Source organism: Oryzias melastigma, linkage group LG22 (genome assembly GCF_002922805.2).
Source record: "Oryzias melastigma strain HK-1 linkage group LG22, ASM292280v2, whole genome shotgun sequence".
NCBI lineage: Eukaryota > Metazoa > Chordata > Actinopteri > Beloniformes > Adrianichthyidae > Oryzias > Oryzias melastigma.
The window spans coordinates 10,784,699-10,801,527 of record NC_050533.1 but is presented as its reverse complement, the minus strand read 5'-3'; the positions used below and the strand labels follow the sequence as shown (position 1 = coordinate 10,801,527).

Genomic DNA, 16,829 nt, shown 5'->3' with positions numbered 1-16,829 from the left:
CATTTAGTCAATAAAGTCAATATAATTGTTTTTATTAAGCAAATTATTGTTTTATATTTTTTCATGATGTGTTCTTTATTTTTCTGAGGATAAATTGTTCCTTTTTGCATAGTTTGGCCAATGGTGTGACTTACACACAGGTATACTTATATGTGATTTTTAAAAAATAAATAGTAACAACCACTAGAGGGGACTTTAGGTTTCAGTATTTGCTACTGACAGCAACACGGAAGAAGAAATGTTGTACAGTTTTATGCTACGTACACACAGGGCATGTGTGGTGTGTTCAAGTTGGTTTTTAAATTTGCTTTTAGCATATGAATGTTGCTGCCCAATACTAGCACATGTACTCACAGTCGGAAGATGCTTGGTGGAAATTGTTGAAGTGTACAAATCTTGCTCCAGGCTTTTTCTTTTTTCTATTCCAATACATGACAGATTTGGTGTCATATAGTTCTAGTATCATTACTGTTTTATATATATATAAAGTAGTTTTTTCATTTGTTTTCTTGCTCCTTTTCCTTCTCCTTCTTTCCATATTACATGAGCACTTGTTATCAGTTAATAACTTGATTTTATTTATCACTTTTCTTACTTAAAAGCACATATCTACACATCTGCTGGATCTAAAGAGGTTTTTATGGTAAAGCTGTTTAGTTTTACTTGCTGTAAGTACACACACTAAAGGGATTTCTCTTTGCACTGAAAATAAAGCAAACTAGAGGACTAAGACTGAATCACCAATGACTCGTTTAGATTCACTGCGGGTTCTTCCCCAAAGATTGGTCTGAAAGTTGAGACATCAGTCTGTTACTCTCACACAGGGAAACACCCCAGTCTGCTGCTCTTTCTGGTCATCGTTTTAAGTCATTTCTTGTAACATTTTGTCAAAATTGTTGAACCTTAAAAACTAAAAGTGTTGTTCAATTGATGTGCTCCACGTCCATGTCTTTGCTTGTTAATTTTTTTTAATCCACCTTTGACTTATCTGCTGTCAGATAAACCTCGTAATTAAATCTGCATTGATAGTCTGTGGTCATTAATAATGGACATTTTTCAAATGAATTGACAGCAGAGGTCACATCTGAATCCATACATGCTGCTAGCGTGCTTACAGTCGCTCAGAACACTAGAAAACAATATATCAGAATTGATTACTTGTTAAAAGATGCTTTTATCAGCTGAAGCCAGTTAATAGACACGGTGGTCTGTCATTATTCAGGATTGTGTCATTTGTTGTTATGGAGCCTGTGAAGGCAAAATATCAGCAAAGCAGAAAAATACAAATTGTTTTTCATTTTTTTGTACAGAGCCTAAATTGCCCCCTCAAAGTAGCATTTTCTGCATACAAATTTGTATTTAGTGCACACAAATAAGCATATCATTAAGATTTTTTGTCTGTAATTTGCCATTTTGTGAGCACAAAATGCTAACTTCTGTGCACAAGATGCTAATTTAGCCTATATCTAGCCTATATATATTATATATAATATAGTATTTAGCATGCAAAAAATGTTAACTTGTATGCACAAAATCTTGTGTGCGCTGAATGCCATCTTGTTTGCACAAGACACTGATGTGCACAAGATGCTAATTTGTGCACACAAATTAGTAACTTGTGTGCACAAGATAGTATTTAGCACGCAAAAAATGCTAACTTGAGTGCACGAAATGCTAATTTCTGCATACCATTTAGCATCTCATGTGCACTATATATTATCTTATGTGCACCAGATACTAATGTGCACAACTTGCTAATTTGTGCGCACAAATTAGTAACTTGTGAACACAAGATGGTATTTAGCGAGTACAGAATGCAAAGTGCACAAAATTCTAATCTGTGCACACAAAATGCAAAGAAAATGCTAATATGTAGCCACAAAAAATATTGATGGTGCACATTGATGAAATGCTGTTATGACAATTTGAAGTCGCGTTTTGTGCCTACAAAATACATATTTTTGCCCGCAAAATGCTAATTTGAGGGCCAATTTTTTTTCAATGTCATGTCGAGGGTTTTGTCGTTTTGTCTTCTAAGATATTCTGTTTTTCCCCCAATGAAATCTTCTAAAACAGAAAGAGATGTTTTTATTTGTATAAAACATGCATTGCAATACATGTTTGATCTCTCTATGTATCCACGATGATCAGCAAAAAAATTGTCTGTGAATATTACTGTTTAAAGCTAAAATAATGTTTTTTTTTCTAGAGATAACATGACCTGCTCAAAGCGCATATGTTTGTATTTGAATATTTTAGATATTTCATTGATCTCTGTTGGTTTTATCTTTTCGGGTAGAGAAGGAACTAGTTGCGTTTTGTGGATCTTTGTTTTATCGTTGTTGTCAGGTGGGAGCAGCTGAACAGGGAAGGCTGCAGTTTGGGCCACAGCTGATAGAGGTTTTCCTAAACTCCCTGGTTTCTCTTCATGTATCCGAGGAGGGAGTTTGGCTGCTACTGCTCAGTTTTTTTCTCCGCTTTCTTGTGCTTTCCCCTCCTGACAGCAACAGAGAGCTGTCGAGTCATGTGGAGCGTCCTGCAGTGCCATGGTCTGCTCTGTACCAAGATCTGTCTGCTTTTTCGGAATTTTCCCCTACTTGACTTGTCCTGTCTGATAGTCCAGTAAGTTAAGTTAATGTTTATTTTTTATTATTCATTTTTATTCCTTTTTTAGGTTATGTAGCACTGATAGGTTTGGAGTATTTTGGTCTTAGGTTCACTCTGAAGCATTTAATTCTTCCCCTCCTGTTATTGCATTTAATAAAAATCATAATTTAGTCGATAACTCAGACATTTTCTTTTATCTAGGTAAACTAATCGGTGGAATTTATTGAGTAGGACACTCAAATGCCCCACAACCCCTAAACAACAGCAACACAATTATTGTGATTGGAAAAAATGCTGCACAGTGAAGTTTAATTTACTTGACTTTAGGCTCAGAATGTTGACAGATGTCATTTTTTTCTAAACATCTTCATTTAAAAGCTTTCAAAGAAACCAACTTAGTTGTGTTTTTGTCTTTGTGCTACGATACTGTGTATTCACAAGAGTCTGGCCAAGTATCACGATACATGTCACAATACGATATGTATCTTGATGTATCCCAAGACAATACATAACGTTTTTTTGAAAGAGTAGGACTTCAAAAAAACTTTTTCTAAATATGAATTCACCTTGGCATAAAATGCATTATTTAATTATTATAGCATTAACCCGGCAAAGCACTTTGGGATTGAACAACCAAATAACAATTTCCATCACAGCAATCAATTTCAGTTACTATTAGGGATGGGTACCAACTGGGTTTAATCCAGTGTCAAACTGGTACTTTTAATACAATTCAATTACCTTGAACAGGTGTATCAAAAAGGAAAAAAAAAGCCAGTGTTTCCCATAAATATTAAAGTGTGACCAAAGCAGTCTCATAGGGTGAAACATTTAAGGCGGGGCCAATGGGCACCACAAGCATTTACTGAGGCATCTGATAGGAAAATATATCTTTTAAAAAAGGATTATAAAGAACATGTTAAGAGGAATGAATCAGAGCAAGAATGGTTATTCTGACAAATAAAATGACTGAGAAATTACTGTCTATTTCTCAATAGAAGTCTATGGGACTTTAGAACACGAGAGGGGAGGGGTTGCTCAGTCCATTGATATTCATGTCAATGGTTAAAACTGAGTTGTACATGTGTCATTGAGCTCCGTAGCAACAATAACAACCACGAGACTAATGAGGGAACATCTGCTACGAGATGGTCCTCAGGAGATTCTGAGGTTATGTTGGTGCGGTGCAGAGCTGAGAAAGAGACTCGGTGTGGTGTGCTACCAACTATAGTGGTTAGGGGAAATATCACGAAATTTCCTGCACCCCTTCATTCCACAATATTGTGCAACAGAAAGGTACAGGTTCAGAAAAAAGTCTAAGCATTGTCTTAAGCATCAAAGAGTAAAAATGATTCCTCAAACAAATGGCTAAGATAGGCTACAGTATCCTACTGGAGAATATATCTAACAGTGGTGTGACACAACTTTGTAGAGAATCATAATGAATCAAATCAAACCTTTGAGACATTTTGTTTTATGTTGTTTAAAGTCAAGGAGTTATCAATCAAAACCCCAAGATGTTTACACCTTAATACTAAACCACAATGGCATTAAACCAGATTAATGTTAGACCAGATTCCTTTTTGTTTCTTTTGTTCTTCAATGTTCAGATTTGTGTTATATAATACCTCTCAGGTGTTTCTATATTTACATTCACTTTATTTGCTTTCTGATGTTAAAACACAAATGTACAGTGAGGATTGTGTCACTGTGATGCGTGAAAGGATACTTTGTGGGAATGCGTGCAGCTTTGATGCAATGATAAAGTTTATTTTGGGCAAAAGTGACACAAAGATGCCAGGAGCTTCTTTTAATCCACTTTTAACAAGCTACCATGTAACCTGGCAGACTCTCAGAAATGGAGAGACTTTCATTAACAGGGAAATCTTCATTTTCCTGCTAAGAAGCTTTACTGTCCCGTTTTCAACAATCTGTTCCCATCCTATAGGATTACGAACGATCTAAGATTATCTTTCTCGGTCTGTATAATGAGTTTAGAGATTTCAATTCACATTCCCTATACCAGTGGATAATTTTAATTCCTGTCACACTCACTACAAGTCATTATATGCACATATTGCAGAATCAGTTACCGTAAATCTAAAGATACCTTTGGGGCGAGACCAGTAGTGCCACTTCTCTGTGAAAACTGTTGTGTACTATTCTTTGTGTGACTGTATGGACAGTGTTCCAGATGGAACAGCATGAGTGACTGCACATATACAGTCCATGCATCTATCCAAAACGCCCAGGGCTTTGTGATTTACAAAAACATCCGAAGTAATTAGGAAGTTTCTGTATTTGGTTGATTTAATTCTAAAATGTAAGGATTTAATCAATCTTGCGTACCATCCTTTTTAACCCCCCATATGCACCCATATGGGGGATTGAACCTTAAGGGTACTGTGGGCTGTCTGGGCCCATGGAGGATTGTAGACTGGAGCGGCTGTACCTTAAGGGGAGCACAGGTGTGTCTTTCAGCTCCCATGAGGGTTGTGCGGTCACCTTAAGGCACATGTGTCAAAGTCAAGGCCCGGGGGCCAGATCCGGCCCACCAGGTAATTATATCCAGCCCTCCAGATCATTATTATTATTATTGGCCCGATGTTATATTGCACTTATTTCTAACTTGTATAATTTTGACAACATATAGTTTTATGGAGTAAAATATTAAAAGTTATTTAAGGCTTATTCATTCATTCTCTTGTCCGCTTTGTCCCTTTACGGGGTCACGGGGGTGCCGGAGCCTATCCCAGCTACTGAAGGGCGAAGGCGGGGTACACCCTGGACAGGTCGCCAGTCTGTTGCAGGGCCTCAATCACACACACATCCACTCTCACATTCACACCTAGGGGCAATTTAGAGTCACCAATTAACCTGTGAAGCATGTTTTTGGACGGTAGTCCTTGGTGAAAACCCATGTCAGGATTTGAACCGGGGCCTTCTTGCTGTGAGGCAATAGTGCTAACCACTGCACCACCGTGCAGCCTTTTTAAGGTTTAAGTTGATTTATTCTGGAATAATATTCCTGCCTGTTTTTATTCATATTAATGTTAAAAAAGTTGCGGCTTTAAAGTTTTAAAAAAAAGAAAATTGTCATTTTGCTAGATTTTTGGACTATTTTGGCATTTACTAAGATTTTTTTAGGCTATTTTGGACTTTAGCTAATATTTCAGCTACTTGCTAACTGTTTTGGCTAAATTAGGCTTTTTTTTTTTTTTTTTTTAGTTTTTCAGGCTATTTTGGAGTTAAGCTATTTTTTTCACCTACATGCTAGCTGTTTTGGCTAACCTTAGTTTAAGTTCGTAAATATGTTAAAAAATTACGGTTTTAGAGTTTTAAAAATGTAGTTTTAGAGTGTTCAATAAATGTTTATCCTGTTAAGCCCAAGGTGTGTTTTGGATTTTGCCCATTGAGTTTGAGTTTGACACCCCTGTCTTAAGAGGTGTCATGAAAGTGGAGCGTAGCATTGTTGTGTGTTAAATGCATCATAAACTTTTTCTAAGGGTAAGGTGCATCCACTTATGATGATGTACAGGTGATTATGTCAGACACTCTAGTGATTAGTTAGGTGCGAGTTGGCCCCTTACTGAATGGTGTTCAGGTGGTACGTATGCACCTTTAGGACGCCTTCAGAGAACCAGCACACAACTTACTCTCCCTTAAGGTGCATTCATACCGAACGCGATTCGCGCGGCGGAGGCGGCCAGTTTCAATGTTAAGTTAATGGAACAGACGCGACATGAGGCGATCTGAAGTCTGGCGACACGATTTGAGCGACTGACGTGGTGCAAAGGTCTGCCAGCAGCTCGATTTGAGCGATGAGGCACGAATTGGGTGGCACAGCCAAAATTTAAATATCTGAAGTTTGACTGGTCGCTGCGTCGCATCTGCCAATCAGGAACTTGACTATGGGCACGTGACGTTTTCAGTGACTCGATCAGCAGGTAGAATACTAATCCAAAGTGAGCGTTTTTGTCCTGAACTTTCATCTTTTTCCTTAAACCGTTGGAGCTGCAGGGTTGCAGAGTTCATCTGTCTACATTGGGGGGAAGGGAGGATGTACTCTGGACAGATCGCCGGCTTTCGAAAACATATCTAGTTTTTACATCCCTAACCAAGACTGTTGTAACTCCCACTGCCCGGTGGTTTTTTTGATACATATCTAGCATCTTTTACATCCCTATTTATAAGCTGTGTCTGCAAAACCATTGTTTTCTAATCTTGTTGCATGCTAGCAACCAACATGTTGTTTACCTTTCGGCATATGCCGCCAGGGATTGCCACAGAGGCTTTCATCGATCTGAATCAGAGAGTTTTACTCCGGGTGCTCTTCCGGACACAACCCTGTAATTTATCCGGGCTGAGGACTACACATTGGAGTAACCTGTTAAATGAACCTAAGTTTCCTATGCTCCAGTCCTCCATGCAGCCAATTGAGCCATCCAGCCGCTAGCTACCAACACAGATAAACCAGTTTTTTATACTCAACTCTCATCTGAATAACTGTTGAAGGGCAAGAAAATCCCATCTAGATAGACTGCAAAATGAAATGTGTCTAAATGATGAAACAGTTGTCGATTATCAGATGACCTTACAGGTATTTTGTGTTGACATACCTCTCATTACCCCGCCATCAGAAGCTGGCCTCTGGCTCTTCAGATGTAGACTTTTACCCCCCCCCCTCCTTTTGACTTCAGCCCACACAAACACACAGGACATTTCTGCTCCACTACCATTCTCAGCACACTTTAGTAAACACCAGTCATTATCTGACAGCGGATGGTTTTTCCTCCTCCGAGCTAAATCAATTATCCTATTTCCACGGGGGCCTGCTGGGTTCAGAGGGTATTACTGTTTCACCCAGACCAAAACCCAGGCTGCTGCATTGGACATGCATCTGCCAGACATGGCCACAGTCTGAAAGAATGAATAGGATTTAAAGTGAATGTCTTACATATGAGGTCAGTCAGGCATGGATGTTGTGGATGCTGCTGTCAGATCTAGATACATATTTTCTAACAAAAACATATAATAAATTGAAGATCCATTTCCCATAAAGGGCTTAAACCCTATCTAGATACGATTATTTTTAAAGCCACTCTAACAACACCACGACTCAACACAAACAGCATTTACCCCATTTTAGACGAGGGCTCCTCAGTTGATAAATCTTTTCCTCTCGTCCATTCATTATGGTCCTCATTAACCTATTGTGTAGTAAACCAGGCCATTTGGAGATAAGCTTTGTCCTTGACTGGTTTGATGTGTAAACAGATAAACTGTTCAACCATCTATCAAACATGTTGCTGCACATAAGTCTGTGGGAAATGATACTCCTCTGAATCGTATTAAGAGAGCAGCTAGCACGGCAGATCAGGGAGTAAACAAAGTAGGACCGTCTACAGTTCTTTTGTTGCTTCATTCAGTAACAGAATTCCTGGTGATGTTAGCAAACACTTACCAGTGCACTGGGGTGTGATGTCTAACACAAACACCTTCTCTGCTAAATTAGCGGTGATCAGCTAGCTTTGCGAGCCCCCCACTGTGAACCAGTGTAGCGATAGCCAAGAAGCGTTCCTTCCATTAAGTGTTCAGACTTCGTGCGGTGGCGCTTCAAGGAGAAAAGAAATGTTCATGACCGGTGCTAATCATAACAATGTTCTTATCATTTCGATAAATCCTGAAATTTTCATCTGGTGTTGCTGTCGGTATTTTTTTGACCAAATTTCACCACAAAATGAACATTAGCCATCATCATTTTGTCTGTGCCAAATTTTGGGGTTAAATGCCTAAGCTGCACCGTATGTAAATCAATAAAAAAAGTTGATGTACTTTTACGTGGGTGTCATGCTGACCAGGATGGCTCTAATTGAAATGGGCGGCACCCCTGAGGAGCGAAAGGCGGAGCCTCTGAGATCAAGTTGTTTTAATTTCTAGTATGGAAAACGTTGAGAAAAATAACTAATCTTTCACCAATAATGTGTTATTTAGTGCTCCGAAAGTAGTATATGATCATATTTATGGATATATTTCACTGTGAAAGACTTAAGGAAAGCATGGTATGGCCCCTTTAAGAAAAATAACTAAATTATAAAAAGAAAAAAATAGGAAAAGTAATATAAATTCTTGGTCATCCAGGTAAGGTCAAACAGAAGTCAACTGGAAATCTTTCAGGCTTTTAGTTGTTGGACCACATGTAAGTATCATTCAGAAATGTGTGTTTGTAAAAACTGTACTAGCTTTGTTTTTAACATGTTTCCATAGAAAGAAATATTTTCAGGAAAATCTCCAGAATCAAATGACAATTAGAGCAATAGGTACTGTAGTACGAATTTGAGAAAAGACAGAAATCAAATCTTTGAACGCGTTCTCCAAAATCATTATGAAAACCTAATATAAATATTTTAATTTTTATGGTGTTGAGATGTTGGCGTGGGCTTACTCCATGCCAACAGTCCTGCCTACTGTCTGTCTGCAGAAACTATGTCAGAGAAAACTGCAGGTTTTGACTAAAACGGATAATTGAAAAACAGGCAGAGAACCGTTTTATAATAGATTAAAAGATGATTGGAGTGGAACTTCAAGAAAAAATTTGTAAAGAAAAATACATGTGAATGAGGACTATTGTACACTGAAGCTTACGTTTATTTTAGTTTATTTTACTTCGGTTGCATAAATCCAGGAGTGAGTGTCTATGAAACTGCCTGGAGGAGAATTGAGGCTGTAAATGTTAAATAGGTGATTTCTGAGTCCACCCACAGTAGTTCTTCCCATTTAATATAGATGGCTTCCTTCAACCCTCTCAAGCAGAATGTGAGCATTTGGGTCTATAAAAGAATCTCTCTGGTCCTTAAGATGCAACTGCAGAGCTAAATCAAGTTCTGAGGAAATTGATCTCCTGTATTGAGTCATGCATTCCCGGGACTGTTGTTTTGCTTCTCTTGAACAAAGGTCTTTGTACTCCTGCCTGCACCGGCAAAAGGAAAAAGGGTCTCTTTCAGAGTACCTGACAGCTGTGTAGAGTTTGAATTATTTACAGCACACTGGGACAAGTACACATAAACAAAACCATTAGGAGGTTGGCTTCCTAATAAAAACACCTTGAGTTTATACATTCTAGAGAAAACCGATGCTTTGAAATCAGTGGAAAAAGTGCAGTAGCAGAGATGTTCTTTTCACCACAAAGGAAAAAATAAATGAAGACCAATTAAGTGAAATTGTTTGTTCTGCCAATGTGCAAGCTTAAAGAAAATTCAACCTAACTATAAATGTCCCCAAAATAAAAAGGAGACAATGGTTTGTTAAATGAGTATAATTAAATGTTTTTCTTTTTTTTTTTTTGCTTGAGCTGCACATAGTTGACTTTTGTTCTGACCCAATATCTACTATAATGGTGAAGAAAGTCAAATTAATTAAATTAATTAATTAAATTAATTAAAGACATTTTTTTTTTTTCTGTGTACTCGGCTGTGACATTGTCAATGTCCGACTTTTTAATTCTTACAGAACAAACACAAACAAGCACACAACTCCACATCTATGATCTATTCTGCAGGGGATAAAGCCTGACACATGTTCATTATCATAAATTAATGAGGTATGTAGAGGGCTGATCACATCGGAGGGTAAACCATGAATAAGGTATGTCAACATGCAGTATTAATGAGATGTTTGTGGTCAATATATATTTTTTGTTTCTACTATTTTTAGGTGTTAACTTAACCTGATGTTTTGCTCTTATAATTTGTTTCTTTCTTTATTGTTTGAGAATGAAAAAAAAACCCCTGTAAGTGTAAAAGTAAAGGTTGTAAGTCTGTTACATTAGGGAAACTTCTTAAAGCCACTTTCGTAGTTGTATTTTGATGTTTTACTGCAACAAAATGTCAAAAATTTGAATGAAAACCTAAAAATTAGGCTTTTTGCAATTATTAGGTTAAAAATAATTCTGATAAAAATAGGTTTATTAGATACATTTATTACAGGTCATAATTAAATAATGAGTTGCACAAAAAATGTTTTACCACGTGACAGTCTCTTTACTCCTAAATTAACAGAAACTTCCTTTTTATATATGCTGAAAATTATTTAAAAAAACCTTCACTACTGTGTTGTAAAGTATTTTACAATAATGTTGTTGAAGCATAACCTTTTTTTTATTATTGATTGTATTTGCTCCTTTTTTCCCCAAAGCCAGAAGGATTTTTATAAATAACTTACTGAACTGCTTAGTGTGCTTGTTTGTTGATCAATTCCCCGATGACATTTTTGGAATAATCTGAATTCATTTTTTACTTTCCTCAGGAAAAAACAGAAAATTCATAATTTATTAAAGGGTCTAACAGCAAACATGACTTTTTTTTTTTCTCCTGCAAGTTCCTTGCACTATACTGTCTAATTTCATAAACTGTGTACATCGTGTGCTTGACTATTAAAAGAAAAAAAAAAGTCAGGAAATATCTGAGTGGCTGAAATTCCCTTTTCTTTTGATTAATAATAAAATAAAGAAAACTCTGTAAAGATGAATTCCTTGAGGGCAAAATGTCTTATGAGGTGATTAAATGTCATTTGAAGTCTTTATCCCCTCTGGGACATACTGCCACATGTCTATATTTCATATTCAATCTTTTTTTCCTGCACTTGAAAGTAAGTCAGCATGTCACCAAGTGATAATGTTCTCCTATTCTGACCTGAAGGCAACATGGTTATTTCTCTTTGTACCACCACAGTTCCAATTTTATGCATGTTAGGAGTTACAGAGACGGAATGTTTCCTGAGAACTCAGTGGCAGAAAACATTAAATGACATGTTTCATAAACTCTGCATGTTTGTCACAAATATAATATTAATAATGGTTTAAACACCGGGGTATAAGACAATGTGTTAAGAGAGACAGTCTGATAGGAATCAGGAGAGAACATTGGAGAAGGCCTTTAAAAAAAAAACTGCAGCTTTGATGCAAAAAACTAAAATAACTATCAGTAAGTTTGTTTCTAAATCTAAACATGTGATGTTAAGGTCAAAATTAAGAATTATTTTCATCCCTTATATGTTGCTATGGTGATGTCCAGTTTGTCATAAACATAGCCTGTTGACTCATGACAGTCTTAGATGACCAAAAGGTTTTGTCCTTAGTAGAATAGAAACATATTTTTTTTGTTTTGGGTGAAAAAAATGCATGAATTTCATAAACCTATAATGTTTTGAGTTGTTTACAACAAAGATAATGAACAGTTTAGTCTGTGTGGCTGATTTTACTGGCTTTTCAAAAAACTTCAGAACACACTGTAGTCATACATTTGATCATTCGACTAATTTAAAGTCTAAAAAATAAAACAAAAATGTTTTAGAGGGTCCATACCATGCTTTTCTTTAGTCGTTCAGAATAAACTATATTCATATGATCATGTATTATCTTTGGAACGCTAAAAAACAAATTATTTATGAAATATTAGCTATTTTTGCGGACTCTTTTCATACCCGGAGTTAAACCGACTCAATCTCTGAGGCGCTGCCTTTCACTCCTTGAGGATGTCGCCCATTTCATGATGTCATTGTGTCACCAACGAAAAAAAATCCTTAAAAATTATATATACATACATATATATGGATGTACATACTGTGTAGCCCAAGCGTTCATCCCCAAAATTTGGCACATACAGAATGGTGATGGATAATGGGTTCATTTTGCTGTGAAATTTGGTAAAAAAAATGCAGACAACACCAAATGAACATATCAATATTTATTGAAATGATAAGAACATTGATCTGATTACGACTGGCTGTGAATGTTTCTGTTCTCTTTGAAGCTTTGTTGATTGATGTCTGTATCAAAATCCTTTCGCTTTAATGCGGATCATTTTCCTGGAGACAGGCACATCTCTCCATCTGTGTTCAAACCAGTTCTCCCAATCTGTCACTCGCAGTTTCCACTAGGAAACAGTCTGCTCCCTTTGTACACCAGAAAGTAGCTTTCTCCCTTTCTCCACCAGCAAATAGTCTGCTCCCTTTCTATACCAGAAAGTAGCTTTCTCCCTTTCTCCACCAGGAAATAGTCTGCTCTCTTTCTACACCAGAAAGTAGCTTTCTCCCTTTCTCCACCAGGAAATAGTCTGCTCCCTTTCCCCACCATAAAGTAGCTTTCTCCCTTTCTCCACCAGGAAATAGTCTGCTCCCTTCCTTTCCTTCCTTTCTCCTGCTTGTGCTCCCTTTCTCTTCTTGTACCTTTCTCGGATACGTTCAGGATCCATATTCCAACATGTCGTGTAGATTCCTCACCAAAATGTTTATTTGCCGTATGCCGTCACTCAAAGTCTGAACGCTAAATTGAATGAGCTGTTTTTGGCCATCACTACCCCGAATCACAACACAAATAGCACAGACGGCTGACGTCTGCATGTACACAAACTAGGCGGAAGGAGGGTTGAGGGCTCTCGAAGCTAGCTGATCGTAGAAAAAGTTTTTTCTTAGCCTGGAGGCGGAGCAGACTCTTTCTGGAGGGGGCGGTTTTCAACTTGTGATGTGAGCTCATGAGGACCCGCTCATTTTCGTGGGATGGGAGGGTCTGCTGTTGAGAGGCCAGGTTTTTAGAAGATTACTCAGAAATGTGTGAACGGATCAAAATACCACTTGAAATGTATAATGAAATGTATAATGCACTTAAAAGGTCAAAAAGTTGTTTTTTCATGGTATGGCTCCTTTAATTTGTGAGTTTTGTCATGCGAGTTGAGGTTTGTGCAAATTTGTGTAAAAAAAAATCAATATAAGCAGATTGTGTAACATCAGATTATAACTAATTTTTCTCCTTTTTTTTCCATTTTATTTTTCTCAGACAGGCTGGAAAGACCAATGAAGACACTGGAGTAGCCGGATCCAACTGTTCAGACTTTTCATCTGAAAGAAAAGCTGTCCCCGAAAAAAGCCCTGGGAGTTAAATAAATAAATAAATAAATCAAACCCTTTTCTGATCATCACATTTTGCCATTGTAGTGTTCACTGACCAGAGCAAGTCATGGGCAGCGCACAATTATCCCTCAACAGACCCTAACAAAACTGTCGCTCGCCTGGTTTTGATTTGGAACGGACAGCTGTGATGTGCTGCCTTCCTAACATCCCCAGACACAGCAGGCAGAGCCGAGCTTCAACACAAACCTCAATTCAGAAGGCCTCATGTGGACCCCGGCGAAGATAAGAGAGACAAGGAAACTGTTGTATCTGCCGTCATCTTCGTCCTACATGCAGCTGCGTGGTTAGCTTTATTGAAAAGGAGGAGCCTATTAAAGCCTCTGATAGATTGGAAAGCTACGTCTGAAGGTGTAGTTTCCTGCTGACTGCTGGTTGGAGATGAGATAAGAGAGAGTCGGTCTGCTGCTGAATACAAATTGGCTTCCCCACTGCTACAGAAGGGACACGGGGTACTTCAGAACTACAACCAGTTTGTCACTAAAGCAACAGAATTAAAGATGTTAGCTTAAAATGATTGAGTTTTGGAATTAACTTTACTCTACCATGAGAAAGACGTGCTGAAAGGAACCAAGAGTGCCACACCGCTGTGCTGCCAATGCAAGATGGGGTTGAAGTTTCTAGTAATGGTCTAAAGGAGGGGTCAAGGCGAGATGGAGTTTGAGAATAGCTCTCTGGATTACTTCACCATCAACAGCACAGAGAGTTCTAACAACTCTACAGCTCCAACCTGGAGTGAGGACATGCTCCTCGGCCTCCAGGTCTCCCTGTCTGTCCTGTTGGCCCTCGTTACTCTGGCTACTGTGCTTTCCAACGCCTTCGTCATCACCACCATCTTTCTCACCAGGAAGCTCCACACGCCAGCCAACTTTCTGATTGGCTCCCTCGCCGTCACGGACCTGCTGGTGTCTATTTTAGTCATGCCAATAAGCATCCTCTACACTGTCAGTAAAACCTGGTCCCTGGGGCAGATTGTCTGCGACATTTGGCTGTCGTCTGACATCACCTTTTGCACGGCCTCCATCTTGCACCTGTGTGTGATTGCGTTGGACCGTTACTGGGCTATCACGGACGCACTGGAGTACTCCAAGCGTCGCACCATGCGCCGCGCGGCGATGATGGTCGGGGTTGTGTGGGTGATTTCTATATCTATTTCCATGCCTCCACTTTTCTGGCGGCAGGCTAAAGCGCACGAGGAGCTGACGGAGTGCGTGGTGAATACAGATCAGATTTCGTACACCCTATATTCCACCTTCGGCGCCTTCTACATTCCCACAGTGCTTCTCATCATCCTCTATGGACAGATTTACATAGCTGCACGTTCTCGCATTTTTAAGACCCCTTCCTCGTCTGGAAAGCGCTTCACCACCGCACAGCTCATCCAGACCTCTGCAGGCTCATCTCTCTGTTCTCTTAATTCCGCCTCCCACCAGGACACACACCTACACTCTGGCAGCACAAGAAGTGGAGGGTCACCTCTGTTCATGAATAGTGTGAAAGTAAAGCTGGCAGACAGTGTGTTGGAGAGGAAACGTCTGTGTGCAGCGCGGGAGAGGAAAGCCACCAAGACACTGGGCATCATTTTGGGTGCCTTTATCGTCTGTTGGCTCCCGTTCTTCGTCGGGACGCTGGTCACGGCCATATGCAAGGAATGCTGGTTTCACCCCATCCTGTTTGATCTCTTCACCTGGCTTGGATATTTAAACTCCCTCATCAATCCAGTCATCTACACGGCATTCAACGATGAGTTCAAGCAAGCTTTCCAGAAACTCGTTAAATGCAGACGAAGCTTCTGATCCTTTCAAACCAAGATAGTTTTATGTGTCATAGATAAAAAATCTGCATTATGAAACGGAGGCACAAATCTTTAAAGTCCCACTCCGGACGTCTTTTGATCTATTTTAGAAGGGTTTCCAGGGTTTATTTTTTATTACAATTATGTTATTTTTAGCTAAAATTCCAAAATAAATAAACCTGTGGTAGTTCGTTAGAAATTCCAGGCAGAGCTAGCAGGGTCGCCACCCAGGCTGCCAGTCCCTGGGCAGCAGAACCAATGTGGACAAACTCAGTTGGGGCCCACTTGGCCTTGCTGGCTGGATACACACACTCCCACTAGCTTACAGCCCCCCACGCCCCCATCCTAACATTACAGGTGCAACAAAAATGGCGAGCAATATTGGAGCTATCTAGTCGTACAGTTGCATCAAGATCATTCAAAATGAAGTGGAGCAGGGAACTTGCAGCAAATATGCAACACGTGTTTTTTTTTTTTTTTGTGCTTTTGTTACACGTTTTGTACGTAGAGCCCCAAAAAACAAACAAATATTTGAGGAGCATGTCTGCGTTTCCATAGCCTGGCGTAAAAACGTAGCATAAAAAAAAACACAATTTTCTTTGGAGTGGGTCTTTAAAAATGTCATTGTGCGCTTTGTGGAGCTTACTCCCAAATGGAAAATCAGTTTATCCAATTTACGTAACAGACAATTTTTTTTGGTTGTTTTTTTATCTGTACAAGCAGAGCTGTAAACTAGTGACTGTATTTAATCCTACAGAAGGGAAAAGCCAAGAAATGTAAGTTGTTTGAATCTCCATGTGACACAGTAAGCTTCCGCTTCCATACGTTTCTATGGAAAAGTATTTGGAAAGACTCTGTGTCTCCACAAGCAGTTTCTCCTAAAGGGAGGTGTTAGTGTGCGGTCACTGTAACAAATGCTTGAAATTGTCAAGTGTTTTGCATTTCAACCTGCTATTTTTCCAGTGGAACCATTTGTTTTGGTTACACAGACTAAAACTGGAACATGTCCAGTCTGAATATTTAATCCTCGAGCGTCATGGCAACAAAATTTTCTCTGCAAAATTCTTCCAAAATAATGCAATGACGTGCAAAAGACACGAACAAACACAACTGGACATCGAGTTTGTTTTATTTAGGATTTAATGCGCTTGGCTTGATTCTAATTTTACTTCCGTGGGGGAAAGTGTCACGTTTGAGAAAATTACTGATGCTAAACATAGTAATGGAATGTCTGGAATCCTAAAAGTCACTGAGACAGTTTATGTTTTATGTGTCATATTTCATTCTGATCCTCTAATGGCTCACACAGGGGAGAAGGACTGCTTTCCAGTAACATTTTAACAGGATTGTGTAACAGGAATGGAGGTGAGTGGATTTAAAAGGCAATGGAAAATAACCTATTAAACAACTGAAAACAAGAATAATCCTTTTTTCTCTTATTGTCACACACTGTAAAACTGATTAA

At 38.7% G+C, this 16,829-nt stretch overlaps 1 protein-coding gene across 1 annotated transcript in view; it reads left to right on the top strand.

The window, feature by feature from the left end:
* Positions 1-15,952, top strand: part of htr1d (5-hydroxytryptamine (serotonin) receptor 1D, G protein-coupled) — a 31,096-nt gene extending 15,144 nt beyond the window's left edge. The window contains exon 2 of the mRNA XM_024270360.2: positions 13,439-15,952. Within this exon, the coding sequence (XP_024126128.1) occupies positions 14,223-15,365 (1,143 nt within the window). The 5' untranslated portion in view covers positions 13,439-14,222 and the 3' untranslated portion in view covers positions 15,366-15,952. The remainder of the gene's footprint in view (positions 1-13,438) is intronic.
* Positions 15,953-16,829: the final 877 nt, after the last annotated feature.